The sequence below is a fragment of the Natrix helvetica genome (genome assembly GCF_964273705.1).
Source record: "Natrix helvetica genome assembly, chromosome: 3".
NCBI lineage: Eukaryota > Metazoa > Chordata > Lepidosauria > Squamata > Natricidae > Natrix > Natrix helvetica.
This window is the reverse complement of record NC_138549.1, coordinates 70411969-70428169: the sequence shown is the minus strand read 5'-3', so window position 1 is coordinate 70428169 and position 16201 is coordinate 70411969. Positions and strand designations below refer to the sequence as shown.

At 33.9% G+C, this 16201-nt stretch overlaps 1 protein-coding gene across 2 annotated transcripts in view; it reads right to left on the bottom strand.

The window, feature by feature from the left end:
* The window catches only part of PLA2G4A (phospholipase A2 group IVA), a 78373-nt gene that overhangs the window by 34520 nt on the left and 27652 nt on the right, over positions 1–16201 (bottom strand). Inside the window, exons 2-8 of one of the 2 annotated variants that reach the window (XM_081948796.1) lie at positions 16016–16163; positions 10402–10483; positions 4981–5129; positions 3299–3412; positions 2091–2128; positions 1390–1522; positions 152–288 (exon numbers count right to left, since the gene is read on the bottom strand). In XM_081948796.1, coding sequence (XP_081804922.1) covers positions 152–288; positions 1390–1522; positions 2091–2128; positions 3299–3412; positions 4981–5129; positions 10402–10483; positions 16016–16048 — 686 coding nt within the window. In that variant the 5' untranslated portion in view covers positions 16049–16163. The remainder of the gene's footprint in view (positions 1–151; positions 289–1389; positions 1523–2090; positions 2129–3298; positions 3413–4980; positions 5130–10401; positions 10484–16015; positions 16164–16201) is intronic. The other variant, XM_081948797.1, reaches the window with a different exon arrangement.

Genomic DNA, 16201 nt, shown 5'->3' with positions numbered 1-16201 from the left:
ATTGCAGTAAACCAGTAGCTAAAAGCTGATGTACCTTTTTTAATAAAAGATGTTGGCAATTTGGCTATAGAATCAAGGGATTAAAATATACATAATAAGAGTAAGGTATTATCTATTAAATAAAAAAAGGTTTTTTAAAAAGCAAACTTGCCATGTGGATCCAGATAATCCAGCAATATATGTTGCACAGTCTAAAATTCCAGATTCATACAGTGCTTTTATTACTCCAGAAAATCCCACAGTTGCCCGAAATCCACCTCCAGATCCCAAGACTGCTATTACTGGCACCTGGGAAAACATACAACATAGATGCCTTCTAAGGTATTTATCACACAACACAAGCAAGACATTATAGTCATGGTAACATTACATAAAACACATAATGTAACAGAAAATCCACCCCCCAAAAAATCATTTGTTCACTATCTCTCTTCATCCAGGGTTTGAACACACATTTGCCAAGAGCTGATCTATATTTAATATTCTTCAGACAGATCAGTTTTGAGGTTTTTGTAAGAAAAAAAAATAGATTAGAAAATTCTAATCTATAAACAACTTTACTGTCCCACCATTTTAAAAATTGGCGCACTGACCTATGTGTTAGCATATCATTTGTAGTAACTTCTCTCTCCTGTATGTATTAAAATTTAGAAATAATCTCTAATTTTACTTTAAGATATTCAATATAGAGAAAGCACAGATAATGATTAATTATTTGCTTGGTTAATTTGTTTGCTGTGCTGACCAAAACCATTTTTGGATCGTTTAACAACACAAAAGGTCATATTTGGACATTATAAGCAATGATAAATATTTGGGAAAATAAGAACACTGTGTGTATCTCCCTGTCCTTTCCAGTTTCCATTTTCCCGCATATCGAAATGGCATGTCTCACAGATCAAAAAAATGTTGCAATAAGTTTTCATAATTTCAACTCAAACAAACCAATTAAAATTATTAGAGACTAGAGATTTTTTTATTTAAAAAAACCCAAAGCAGTTATAATTCTATATTACTAGAATAACTAATTCTAACCACATTAGTTAGAACTAGAATTAGCTAGTTAGGAAAGCAAACAAAGTCTTAGCAATCATGCATACCATTAGGCTCAGAATTTGATAAGAAAGTTTAAAGTGTTTTGCTTAAGATTAAAAACCAAAGCTTTCAACTGAAACAAAATGATATGAGAACTTTAACAAGGATTCCAGGTTTGGAGAAGACCAAGTGGATTGCTGATGAAAGTATATGGAAACAAAAATTTACAGAGAGTTGAAAGGTGAAATACTGTTGAAGTTACAGTAAAAAAAATAAATCTAATGCAATGAAGCTTTGGATCATTCTGGGATCAAACTAACTAAGGACTGTTGGATATAAGCCCTCCAGACTTACATCACGAATGGAGGCCAAATCAGCTCCCAATAACTTGTTCAGATGATGCATTGCTCTAGTTTTCCGCTGCTGTCGGAAGTTCTTCTCTTCATCACACAGAGCCATGCTGAAACGGAGGTCAGTTGAAGAGCTGCTAAGCAAAACACGTGTTTAGTCCTAAAACTCCCACTTAAAGAACAAACAATTAAATCTACTTAAGTTCTATGCCAATAAAGTCCTGTTTAAGCATGGACTTTCTGTAATGCCACTTAAACGATGGTTTAATAATATTTAAAGGGCTGCATTTTTAAATATGGTGGTAATGCTTGCAGCTCCAAAAGGCTGAGAGGAAGTGAATTGTCTGGATCCACTGCTATCAGGCTTCAGGCCAAATAGTAACAAGACAGTATAAATCATGCTTGTGGATACATAGAAAAGGGGACAGTGGAATTCAATGGAACATAACTACAGATAAGGCAAAATACAGGATTGCCAAATAAATATACATAGAACTAAACTACAGCAATATCCTATTTTGAGATCAGTAAGACAATACTGCAGTGCATCCATTGTCTATCTCAATGGATTCTCAATCCTATGTCATTGTAGTCCAATAGATCTTTATGATACAGTTTATACATCATTAATTGCACACAAAAGGGAGACATGTCTCAGTGCTATCATTTCTGCAAATACACTTTATGAATATCAAGATTACTTACCAAACTTCAAGAGATACCTCCAACATGACTTCTGTAACCTAAATAAGCAATGTTATAATTGTATCAGAATTTTTGTCAAGAAATTTGTGATCTATTGTCTTATAAACAAAGGAGTCTCACCTAACATTAATCACCTACCAGTTTATATTAGGGCAGGGTTTTTTTCTAACTTTCCAGGCTTTAACAGCCTTTTTAAGCCACTACACTGGGAGATTGGGAGGGGAGAGGAGGACTGCTGGGGCAAGAGAAGTGTTACATCTTATATTCTCTGGAAGACATGGGAAAAAATTAATATATGTTCCTAAGAGAAGGAATAACATACAACTTAGTAAAAAAATGAAATGGAATTACACTTCAGTTTCTCAGCATTTATCATCTTATAACTAATGTAATATGATTTTTTTTAGCAATGCTGTTACATAGGGTGCAGATAATAAATAATACTGTCATATTGCATAAGTAATCAGAGCAATTTTATCTGGGAAATGCATTACTGATAGGGAAAAAACTGAAACTAACACATTTCATCCATACTAAAAAAAATTAATTAAAATCTAGACTCATGCAGAATATCAAAGAGAATAGAAAAACTTGACAGGCGTCTTTTCAAATCAGATTCATTTTTCAAAGTATGGCTATTATCCAAAATTGAACAAATACCAGATTCAGCAATCCAGTTAGGAAAAAAACTAGAAGTTGTTCAATCGATATATGAATATGGCTCAGGTCTTAACACTACAAATGGAGTAAAAAAATCTGGGATAGCGACATATAAGTATATTTAAACATGACTTATGGCTTCTCATGGATGGCTCTTCACAATTGCAGCTATCAACATGTGTGTTGTGCATGAATCTGTGCAAATTGGATTATAAAATACATTTTATTTTAAGACACTGCCTACAGCAATGGCTTCAGCCAGGTAAATCTCATATTAAAAAATACTGAGATTAGCCCCCTTAGAAAAGCTTCAAAGAATAAAATAAAAGATATGGTTTGACTATATCCTTAATATCCCAGTCATCATTTTGTAATCTTTGTAATTTCAACAGATCGCACCATTTTCAGTACCAGAAATGTTTAAGAGAACTAAAGAACATCATTTGTGTATAATGACTGGATTCTAGATTTTAGATCCTCGACATAACTTGGAAAGTGACCATTTTGAGATCAACAAGTGAAACTGACATATTGATTTTGGAACCTACTTTATTAATGATGAATGGAACTTGTTTCTTCTCCCCAATTTTCAAAGATGAAATGGGAAAAGTTGCTGTACCAATAGTCTCATCCATCACATAATTTGCATCCATAAGAGTAATCTGAAAAAAGATACACTTAAACTGAACCTTCACATATCCTATACAAATGTAAAAAAAGACTTTAAAAAAGAAGCAAACATGAATTTTACGTTAATTTTCAATTATATACATTGGATTGATTAAAGATCTAAAAACACATTTTGTTACCAACTTATTTCACTTCAAGTCAATAAAGCAATATTGGTTAAATATTTTTACTTTTTTTAATTGGAAGATCTGTAAACCTTTACCAGATATGGCAAAACAATTATACTGAGGGATTGCACACATGATAGCTTTGAAAAAATATTTGTATTTTTACAAATTATTAGTACTAAAATTATGTTAGGACTGCAACTAGTTCTTCGGGGTGAATGGACATAGTTGTTTACCTATTAGTCATAAATTAGGTTGGCCAAACTGATATTTACTCTTGATGGTTCATATCATGCTGTAATATTTTGTAAAAATACAACTTCTGATTTTATATGCTAAAGGCAGGAGATAACAAGTGATTATTCTGTTCAGAAAGCAAACAAAATGTCATATTCTGAGGCAAAATTATTTCTGATGAGCCCAAGATTTTGCCCCTCTTTTGAACATTCCTCTCCCTGTTGTTCTTCTCTTTATCCTTTCTCAAAAAGGGCTCATTTACTTAGAAAGAGAGAAATAAGTAAAATTACAAAGCTTATTTCAAGCTAGACTGACATTCAGAAGCTGTAGACCAGCTGCAATAAAGCATGCATTTTTGAAATGAGAAATTCATATTAGAACTTTCTCATTCTGTTCTATATTAAGGTATATTATAGATGGCCTGTATATTTTAGATGTACACACATGTGAGTGTGTCTGTTTCTCTGTGTTAATCTTAGCTCTGTGATTCCTACTATTTCTCATATTTTACACTTGTAAAAGTACTTCATCAAAAGAGAGATGGGCTTAGACTACTAAATCCCCAAATCTCTGCTCACAAGACTGTCTCATCTTGTCATCTTATACTCATCATTTTGGTCAGTGTTATTTCACAATGGTAGAAAAGGTGCTGAAAAAACACACTGTCCAAGTTAATCCTCTTAGATTCCCCAGTTTAATTTCTTTTTTTCCATTCTCCAAATGCCTTTCTCTCTTTGCGAGAGAGAAAGGAGTCTATGTCTCCTTGCAATTTGGATTATATAACTTTAGACTGAAGGAGTCCCTCTGCAAGAGAGATGGGTGGTGGGTGGTTTAGAAGTGTGTGTGTGAGAGAGAGAGGTGGGGGAGAGGGAGAGAGGGAGGGAGGGAGGGAGGGAGGGAAGGATGAGAGGGAGAGAGAGACAAGATGATAGAGACAGACAGACAAAAAACAGACTAATATGACTAAATACACATTCGTGCCATGTAGAAAAGCAAATACCAGCCCTTAGATTGTTTCATTAAGTAAGCTTTCATTTATAATAAAAAGTAATAAAGCATACCACCTCTGTAAGCAATTGTAGGAACACACACAGAGTTGCTGAATTAGTCTGCCTCTTTTGACATTGCATTTAATATTTTTAATATGGTATCTACACTGCATGAGTCCTTTTCTCTACAGATATTTGTACTAGTACCTCCAGAATATTTTCCTGGTTGGGATCCAAAATTATCTCAAAACTTTCATTCCACTCAGGGTTCACGTTGTTGTTGATATGGTTTGTTCTCTTCCTGCTGTCTGGTGCTGTGGGAATAAAGAGCTCCACATAGGGGTCAGGAGTGTCTACTGTAATAAAAAAAGAACATACAGGTATCAGCAGTAGCTTCTCTGAAAACCTGTAGGCCAACCATAACATCATATTCCCTAAACCTATTTTTTAATATAGGTTTATATTAAAGCATTTAATAATATCCTTTTAATAACTGATTTCTAAAGAGATACTATCAAAGTACTGTGTAAAAAAAAGTACTATGTAAAAGTTTTATGATTTCTATTTAAAACTATATACCATATAAAACTATATGAAAGTTATACTACTCTTGCAATAACATAAAATGGTCATCAAGTTTGATATAATCATTGTTCATCTAATTAGCTTTATTTAGTAAGGAGAAAACAACTAAACAGACCAAAATGAATTAAAGAGCCGGTGAATAGGTCCAAAAACACCCCCCACTATTAAGCATAATATTATATACAGAGAAAAAGGTAAAAGTAAAGGAGGCCCTGCAGATTTTACTTCACTAGTTGTTGCTGACTATAGGAGATGATTTCCATTTCAAGGCCATTTACCCAGCACTGTCTGAAAACAGTTCCACGGTCATGTGGCCAGCATTATCTTCCCACCAAAGTGGTACCTATTTATGTACTCGCATTTGCATGCTTTTGAACTGCTAGATTAGCAGGAGCTGAAGTAAGGATGGAAGCTCATCCCGTCCTGTGGCACTTTGGTCTCGAACCTGAGCTGTGCACTCACATCACTCTTATGTAAAGAGTATAGACATTCATGCAGCCAGTTTGGCTAAATTAATGCCCAAGAGCAAGCATGCTAATTATAGTTTTATGCTCATTGAAGTATATATCTAACATTGTGAAACAATGACTTATCCCTTCCGCAGGCAAATATATGCATCTGCTCTTGACCTAGGACTGTCAGGAGATCATCAGGTGGGAAACTCCAATACAGGACTTTACAGGCATATGTAGCCACTTTGAATACCTGTATATGAAGCCACTATGATAGTCTCATTAATGTTAGTCAATGTATGGATAAATTCATCCTATGTCTGAATAACCAACTTGCTTGTTTTATAGTTAAGCCTTTTTACTACCCACAAGGTATGAACGGCATTCAACAACTCAAAAAATAAATAAATCCCTAACCCACCTAATCCCAGGCATAGAAAATTGTATATCAACAGCGGGACATTTTCATCCCAAATCCCACAGTATCATCTGGATCAAAAGATTGACTTCGTGAAAATTTTGGAATAAGAGCTACTGTATCTCAAAGAACATTCATATTTTGCTATCATCTCTGCTTGCAGGAAGAAGAAGGTAGGAGCAACTACAGTGTAAAGGACTCCAACTTTTCCCCCCTGAGTATTGGTAGATTTCCTGAGCATTTAGCATAGGTAATGCTCAACTGGGAAAAGATTGTGCTGGATGGGCTTTGAAGTAACAGCAGGTGAGGATAATGCACAATAAGATGCTGATGTTCATAGCATCTTATTACAGTGTGCTTTCCCTGCATTAGAGATTCTGATTTAGCAGAATAAAGTCTTTTTAGTAGCTTTCTGTTTTAAACAAAGTTTCTTAACTTCCAGAATGAAAATTTCTTCAGTAGAGTGACCAGCAATATAAGTCATCAAAAGTCAAAAGTACATTCAAATACGCTCATGTATTGTTGAGTACATTTTAAATTATTTTTATTGTGGTGATTTTATAAAGCAGACATTCTGGGTTTTTGTTTGTTTGTTTTCCATGAGGATACCTCCCTATGAATGCTGATGCTTGCTCAAAACTTGAACAGTGGAGCATATTTATGTTTTTTAGATGAGTACATAGTAAAATTGCATCTTATCTTTATTTGGCTGGTTGAGTTACACTATCATAAAGCCAATCTGCTTTTAAACCCGATACCTTTTAAAATTTTATTATACACATAACAATGAAAAATATTCCTATGATAAAAAATATACTGGAATAGAAGACTGAAACTAAACATTGTTAAAGCTAAAATTGCAATCAAATTCTTTTTTAAAAAAGAATTTTATTGGTTTTTACAAATGTTTATAAGAAAAGGGTAAATAGGTATAGAAAATTTTGACAGCTACATCATGCGAAAGGTGGAAATCCCCCCGAATCTCACAACTTTTACAGAAAAAAAAAACATCAAAAATTTAAAGATAGACATTAGCAGCTTTTTGTTTTACATTATATCATCAATATATTCAATCATCTTTTGTGTCACTTCCAACAATTACATTATAACAACAATTGCAATAATGTTTCAAACTCATTTTTGTGACCTGAGTCTTTTCACTGTTGCATCCTCCCCCCCCCCCATCTACTGGCGGAGCCACAGCCCCTCCCTCCTTCATGTCTTTTGTACTGTCCCCTATTTCATCTAGGAGGGCACTATGTTTTTTAATGAAGGCCTCCGCCTCTGCAGCTGTATTGATTCTAATTCTGCTGCCCTCCCAGAAAATCAGCATTCCTTCTGGAAATAACCATTTAAACCAAATTCCTTTATTATATAATTTCTTCGATAAAGAGGAATATTTCTTCCTCTTATCTCTTACTTTCTTCGGAATTTGTTTAAGAATGGTTATTTCTTTGTCTTTGCATTTTAATGGTCCCACCCTTTGAGCTCCGAAGACCTCATCTCTTGTAGTCTTTCTAAGAAATTTAACATGTATTTCCCTTGGAACATTGTGTGTTCTAGCGTATGCTGAGTTGATCCTATAAATCAAATCATTATCCCACCATAGCTGTTGTTTCTCTCTTTTAATCAAATTCTGATCTCTAGTTAATTTTGCAACCAGCCCTTAAGAAAATGTGATGTAATCAGCTTCAGCAAGATGTATGAAGATTGATGGCTTGTTGACTAATTGAATGGAAAATACATGTTTTAATAGACTGTTTCAGAATCTAGTTTCCAGACTCACTACAAACAATACTTCTTTTACTAACATTCTAATATTCAAATTTGTTAGGTCAGAATTAAATGTGTATTTTTGAAAATGAAAAAGGGATCAATAGAATCTTCTAATTAAGCTTCTAAACAATTTTCTAATTTAATTACTAGCTGTAATAGACAATTTATTAATTTAAAAAACTGAGAAATGTTCAGTTCTGTTATTAACAAGTAGTAGAGGTACTCTGCTATGGGCTTAATGAAAGTGAGGTAATAAGAGGGAAAAAACAAAGAAATATTCTGGGTGATGAAATGTGTTTTAGTTAAATGCATTTCTTTTGCAAAATTTAGAAGAAAAGAAATCAGGAGAAATTATTTTTTATTTATTAAATTTTTATTCTACCTTAATTACTTAATAGGTAACTGAAAGTGGTGAGTTACCTATTTTAACCACAACAACAACCCTGTGAGATGGGTTGGGCTGAGAGAGAGAGTGACCCAAAGTCACCCAGCTAGATTTCATGCCTATGGCAGGGCTACAATTCACAAGCTACTGTTTCTATGCCAGGATCTTAACCATTATATCAAACTGAAGGAAAAGGAAAAGGAAAGACAGCTGTTTAGATAACTTGTTCTAAAATCAGAAACATAAATCAAATGATAAAGCAGGATCAGTCCAAAACTTTATCCATGTTCACAGGGAATAACCATAACTCAACTAAATATTTTCCTATAAACAATTACAACATAGATTGCACTATTATATTGTATCTTATTTTAATGCCGGTCCTCACAATGAAGCCAGAGATATGAGAAACACTGAAAAGCAATATGAAATCCCTCAAATGGTACTTGACTGCCCCTGCTTATATGAAGAAGTTGTAGTTTTCTTGGCAACAATAAAGACATCTGTTGTGACCTCTAGATGCTGAACCTGGAGCTCAGATCATCTTCAATGACATTTGGATTTTGTCCATCTTCAGTTATGTGAAAACTGTTTTTATATTCTAGCTTTCCCTGTTATGATTCTTATTTGGAATTTTGATTTTGTCCTTCTGAAGTTGCATTATTTGACACCGTTATTTATAAATAATTGTTAGGGATTTTTGATAGCATTTTTGCAAATGTATTTATATTCTTGTAATTGGGGGTTTACTGGAACTGATTTTTACTGCAAGCTGTCACAAATTGGAATGTCGTTTTCAGCTTAGAATTCCAAAATCTCTCATTGACGTAAAGAAATGGCTAAAACATTTTTCATAATGTAATAGAATTGGAAACAATTAGAAGAAGCTGATTCTTTCTTAATGGGAGGTTTACTATAAACTTCAGACAAAGTAGTGAAATTTGTTCTAAACATTTTTCATTTTAACTTATTTAAAAAAAACAATAACTGGTAACTGAAACATTCATATCATTAACTCTTTGAAATCTAGTCTGCCATATAGCAAATTAGGAAATTCTGGATTTTGCTCTAGCTATTCATGAAAAAAAATGTAGTATTGCTGGTATCTTACTACACCTTTAAATGATTGTGTCACAGCACAAGAATGTATGCTCAGATGATCATCGTAAGACAGAAGATTCCAAATGTCCAGGTGCAAGTAAATCGAACTCATTGGTCAGCAACCAAGTAGGACCTTCCTTTTTCCTCACTTGAAACTATATGAAAAGGATTTACCTGCACTCAGGATGACATTAGAGTCGGCTTCTAGCACCACCTTTCTCCTTAATAATCAACTGAACATGCAACACATTGCATGGTCACAGGACCATTTTAAGAGGAAAGATAGTGGTGATTATGATAATATTTGCACAACATTTACAAGCCTCTCCCTCTGCTTCAAAAAAGTTATAATCAGAATTTGAACATTGCCCATTCCATATCACTGCATTTTATGAGGTATAAACACTTGATTTCAAAATAAAGTGGTCTTTCATAAAAACACTATTTGTAATATACCTGTTTCTAAGAAACAAAACTAGTAAAAAAAAGTTCTAAAGAATAATGATCTTTGAAAACCCCATAGGGGAGATTCCAGATAAAACATTTCAACGTAATTAAAGGTCAGATTTGTCAGTGACAAAATTACCCTCTCCATATTTCCTTCAACCTCTACCTAGACTTTTCCTTATCTGGAAAGCCTGGAAGAAAAAAAAATGTTATCAGTTCTGCAAAGGCATTGTAAGTTTGTAATCCTAAGAATCTCCACCAATAAAGCTCTAGAATGACTCAAATTGGTATCAGATCTGCATTGGCTTTATTTATTTAATATAACACACACATGCTACATTTCAAATCTCTGAAGCAGCAAAAATTAATTTGAAAATCAGTCATACCTGAAGAACATCTGAACTCATGTGGTAAGAACTGAAAAGAAAACAATGCAATACAAATAACACCAAAGTGATACTTACACATATCTCCAAAAGCCCCCTTGGTGACATTTTTAGCTTGCTTAACTGTCACAGTAAATCTGTGCGAATACTGATGTTCCACCTAAATGTCAAACAACAATTGGTTAGGAAGCAAAAGATGTATACCCAATAGTAACAGCTCATTAATGAGTTTTTAGCTAACCTACAGTTCCCCTTTCCTCCCCCAAAGAAAATTAAGTACACACCGGAACACACAGCATTGTGTATTATAAAGTTATTTTCTCTTCAGCTTTATTGAAAATTCAGATCAATAGGTTACATTGAGCACAGCTGACTGCTACCACTCCTATTCATCTGAGGTTATTTTCTTCCTCTTTGTGTTTGAGTTTGAGTTTCATCATACTAACTCTCCTCCCCTTGAAGCACAGGTACTGTTCAAATATGTCATTAGTCAGCAAGAGCACTGCTAGAAGTAGACACTGATTTTACAAGAGTCTTTTAGATACATTTGCAATCTTTTAGGTAAATTTGCATGCACATTCCTCCCATGGGAAAAATATATATTTTTAATTAAATTTAACTGATTAAATACAATTTTTAATGATGTCTAAAGATCATAGAATGCAACTCACAAATATAGAAAAAAGATCTGTATTCAGGACTATATGGACTTATAGCAGTGATTTTCTAACTTTGCAGGTTTGAGTAACTTTTTCAACAGTGTGTCCTGTGCCAAACAAAAACTTGTCCATAAATCTGTCCAAACTTAGACATATCAAAATATCCTTTACTATCTGCCAAATTTCAAAAGTCTTTGCAAGCAATGTTTAGATTAAGAAGGAAGAAGCGTCCATCTGTACCCCGACAGTCAGCTTTAGGAGAAGATGCAAAGGAAGAGTTTGCTTTTGCCTAAATCTTGTGTGAATCCAAAGTGAAACTTGTCATTTCCATACAAAGCAAGACAGCAACCTTCTCCATCTTATATCCCATGAATGAATCAAACCATAACTCCTATTATTGCCTGCATAGCAAGTATATTGCAATACATCTAGGGAGACCAAAATATAGAACAAAATATAGGAAGCATGTTCTGCTTCAAGAGACATACAGCAATCTGTCAATGTTTGCAAACTGAGAAATGACCAGCTAGCCAACCTATTAATTAACTTAACTAATTTCAGTCATGCAGTTTACTATTTATTATAATTTCATTATATAGTTATGTTAATGCTGATATAATTGCATTGATATATTCAAAATAGTTTTTATGTTATATCAATATATTCCAAATAGCTTTACATCAACAAAAAAATGCAATAATTTGAAAATTTGTAATTTGATAATTAAAGAAACCTTTACAGTTTTTGATGATACTGAAAAATTTATCAAATTGGTGCCAAGCAGCCTAGTCTGGAAAGAACATTCCTTGAATGAGGTCAGAAAGATTTATTTCTTTATAATCACTACTAACTGGACCTTCACAAACATTGTCATGCTAACATCCTGCTGGTGGTGGTAAGGGGCAAATTTTTCTGACTTACATTGCTATGAAAAGCCACATTCATTTCCACTACTTGAATTCTGTAGAGTTAAAAGGCTTGTACCAGCATTTTGAACTGTGGTTGGAAGTGAAGTGATATGACTGTCATGCAAAAATGTCAACTGTTGCAACAGCTAGTAAGGCTGAATGACTGAGGATGAAAGGGTGTGCGAGCTGAGATATATAACAGCCCTGATTCTTCTGCCCTCCTCAGACCAGAATACTGTTGATAGAATCAAAGAGAATTTGGCAATTTTCTTCCTAAGAACAGCCATGGGCAACATTAAAATAGACAAGAACAAAGAAACAAATTATCTCTGTTGGTTGTTCGGATTTTGTTGAGTGACAGGATCAAATCCAAGCAATAAAAAAAATCATGTACAATCTTGCTATCTTGGTTGATGATAACCATCAGAACAGATCACGCTTAAGGGATTGCTGGTAGACTCAGAGAAATGCAAAGGCAAACATTACTGGATTGCTCAGGGGGAAAAGAGTCACTATCTTTCAAACTATACTGCAGTTATTTGCTCAGCAGCCTGATTCCACCTATTAATGAATGATGGAGATCCATGAGCTTTATCTATTTGAATAATGAGACATAATATTAATATGCAAAAAAGAGAGAAATATCTGGTCCTCTTTGGAGAATTATAAGCTGTTCCAAATTATATCCAGTTGCTGTGTGTGTGTGTGTGTGTGTGTGTGTGTGTGTGTGTGTTTGATAAATAGGGAGGGAGAGAGGGAGGGAAAAGGGAAGGAAGGAAGGAAGGAAGGAAGGAAGGGAGGAAGGAAGGAAGGAAGGTATAACCGCCTCACAGCATGTGTGAAGGCAAATAAAAAAAAAAGATTTTGGCAGGAAACTGTTCAACAGCTTTGATGGGCAAAAGTCCTGTCATGATTTTAAAACAAATCATAGAATGGAACATTATTTTTACATAAAGCTAATTCTTAAATGAAAATGATCAATTGTGTAGTAGCAAATTTGCATAAAGAGAGGAAAACCCATTTTATTTTATTTCCAACTTGAACCCTTTATCCAGGAGATGGCAGTCAAAGCTTATTTCAAAGCATCCTTGAACAATATAACTATTACCTTATTTATCACAACTTGCAATATTCCACTTCCATTCCTTTTGTCCCACTAAGTCAAACCTCAAACAAAAAGGGGGTAAAAAAGGGGGGAAACCCTTATTGCATCAACATTGCTTTTTGAGAATTATTAGTTGTCTCAGAAGGATATGACTGCTGTAAGAGTCAAATCCACATCACAAATTTTAAAAAAATTCCAAGAAAGTGAAGGATATGTTTAGAAGAACATTATGATGAAGGATTTGCTTGGTGAGCATGTTTTGCCAACTATTTCCAAAGAATATGAATACAACTCAACTTTAACTTTTTTGTTTGACTAGAGTTATAGGAATGTGAACTTTATGGAGAAAACCTGTGCATTTGAGAGCACATGATAATTTTTACAGTAACTGTTGAGTTGTTTCCCTAATGTATGAAGTCAAGCAGCCAAAACACTTTGCTAATTCCCAGATATTGAAAACAAATAGTATAGCATTAAAAATGATTCATACAGTTTACTTAGTAGGTGTTTCACTTGCTGCCACAGATTAAAGAACTAAAGAAACTAATATCTTCAAGATGAAGTTATTAAATGTATACTTTTTAACAAAAAAGGTTTGTTTTTTCAGAGATTACTCTGAAAGATATGAACTGCTGAAAGGATCTACTAATACAAGAGAATTTGTGGTGATTAACTCCTGATTTTACAACTCCTTATCACTTTGATTTGGTGATCATCATTCCTACTAAATAATATTATGACCAAGTCTATTATCAAAGGACAGCAAACAAGACCATCGTTTTTTAGTGCATGTATTTCTACCTGATCTGTGTTTACAACTAGTCCTCACTTATCAACTACTTTGTTTAATGATGTTCAAGATTAAAACAGTATTAAAAAAAAACCCAAATCCTTGCATTTACAACCGTTACAATATCCCATCGTCACATTATTGCCACTTCGGTGCTTTGCAACTGGTATGCATTTATAACTGTCAAAATGTCCCACTGTCATACAGTCACTATTTCTAGGCTTCACAACCAGCTTCCGACAAGCAGAGCTAAGTAAAATTGCATGTATCAACCACAGTGATTCGCCTAACAATCAAATTGGAAGTGAGCTGGTCATACGTCAGTCATGGTTACATGATTTTCCAATTAGTGATTGCGGCGCTTAGCAACAATTCCAAGCCCCAATTGTGGTCACTAAGCAAGATCTACATATATTCCAAAATACACCCCAAACGAAATTATATATTAAAAAAATAAAATGAATCAGGAAGGAACAAGTAGAGCATCAACTTTCAAGAGATACAAATTGTGCAAAATTGAGCAAACCATAAATGGATAAAGAAGTGAGACAAAATTGACCAGGATGAAATATTAACATTGTCCAGCAAGACAGGGAACCTAGTACTCTTCAGCTATAGAAACCGAAATCCAATTCTGGAAGGGATTTTCCCAGGTACTTCTTTCTTGCACGTACACAATGGAATTTCTTGTAGATATATATTGACGTTTTCATATGCTTAATGCTTTGGTGTTACTCATTTTATAAGAACTACAAGCCTTTTGTTGTATTTCAGCAACTTAAAAGCAATAAAGAATTATTTAGCAGGAATTATAATTTCAGAAACAAAAATACAACAGGATAGTCACTTAAATTTTTAGTTTGCATCTGTAAAACCTCCATGGAAGGTGCTTCTCTATAAATATAATGAGAACAATTTGAAGTCTTACTTTCAAGCTAAGAATCAAACCATGTTAGGACATATTGTATATCTTGATTATTTTAATCAATATCCAATTTCTCTTTTTCTTTGAGCCCAAACCAATAGCATGAAGATGCAAAACAGTTAATCGGGTAGATACACCCTCTTTCTTATATAATGGGAACTTGCACATTCTCTATTACAGCATGGAGAACTCCAGGCATACATGCAGCAAGATAGCAGTTGGTGGGCAGCTTATGCTGAATTTATAGGTTTTGCTACATTGCTGGTCTGCTAAATATTCTAACATTTTGCAATGGGTTCGCAACTGCAGTGCGAAAAAATGATTTTCTTCTACAATATGGCCCTACATATGCATATTCAAAGATATACAATTATGAATCTTGATGATTTAATTTACTAATTAATTTTCTTTATTTTACTAAAGTTGTGTGAAGTAGGCAAAAGAAGCTCTGGGTAACATTAACCCAGTGACGATATAGTTAAAAGTGGAACAGCCATTGTGTTTTTTAAGTATGAGCTATTGTTGTACTTAAAAGAATATAAGGACTACATCCTTACAAGGTTACAATCAGCAGATATAAAGGATGTATAAGGAATTGAAAATTCAGTCAAGGCATTTCTTTTGTAGCTTCCTTCTCTCTCTAGCACAACACTGGCTGCAAACACTCAAAGAAATAAATAAGCAATCAGGATCCAGGATTAGTTGGGACTTCTTGACAAATGCCTGATTCAAATAACCATGGCAAACCATAGAAGGGAATAAAAAAGCTTGCTTTAAAGGAAGACATAGGAATGGGAAACTAGAAAAGGTTGCCATTTATTTCTGATCTCCCAAGCACAGCTTGCAGACTGAGAAAATGTGATATCTGAACCAGATCAGTTACTTATTTCAAATGAATCCCAATAATCTACTTTGCTTCTTTCTGAAATAACTACAATGATTTGCTAGCTTTCAAAACAAATATATGATATATTTTGTTAGGAGTTAGAGCATCTCTGCAGTGTAAATGGCAAGAACTTGTTCCAGGATACTGGAATGTTTGGATATTGTCAGCTCAAATATCTAAATATTGTAATTTCCTACAGGTTTTTGGAATCAGTTCCATAGGGCAGTTAGTACAGTTTCTTTTTATAGAACTTCAAGCAAGCAATTTGAACTATTTATTTTAACTCAGTGCCTTTCCGTTTTATTTCCTTATTTTAAATTATTCCTATCTGTATATTTCAAAACATGCAGGTCCTGATATTGTTACTATAATTAAAATAATTATCTTGAGTAATCAAAATAAAACAATTATCCACTTACCATAATCTGTTGATACGGATCTATACTGGACATTGTAGAATCAGTGGCTTAGTCTGTGATAGGATAAGAATTATGCTACCTCTTGTAGATGTAATAATGGTTGTTCCCAAGACAGCCTCCAATATGAGTTTCCACTTTCTGCAAATGGCTGAAAAACAACACAAAGTATTTATCCTATTGCGTAAC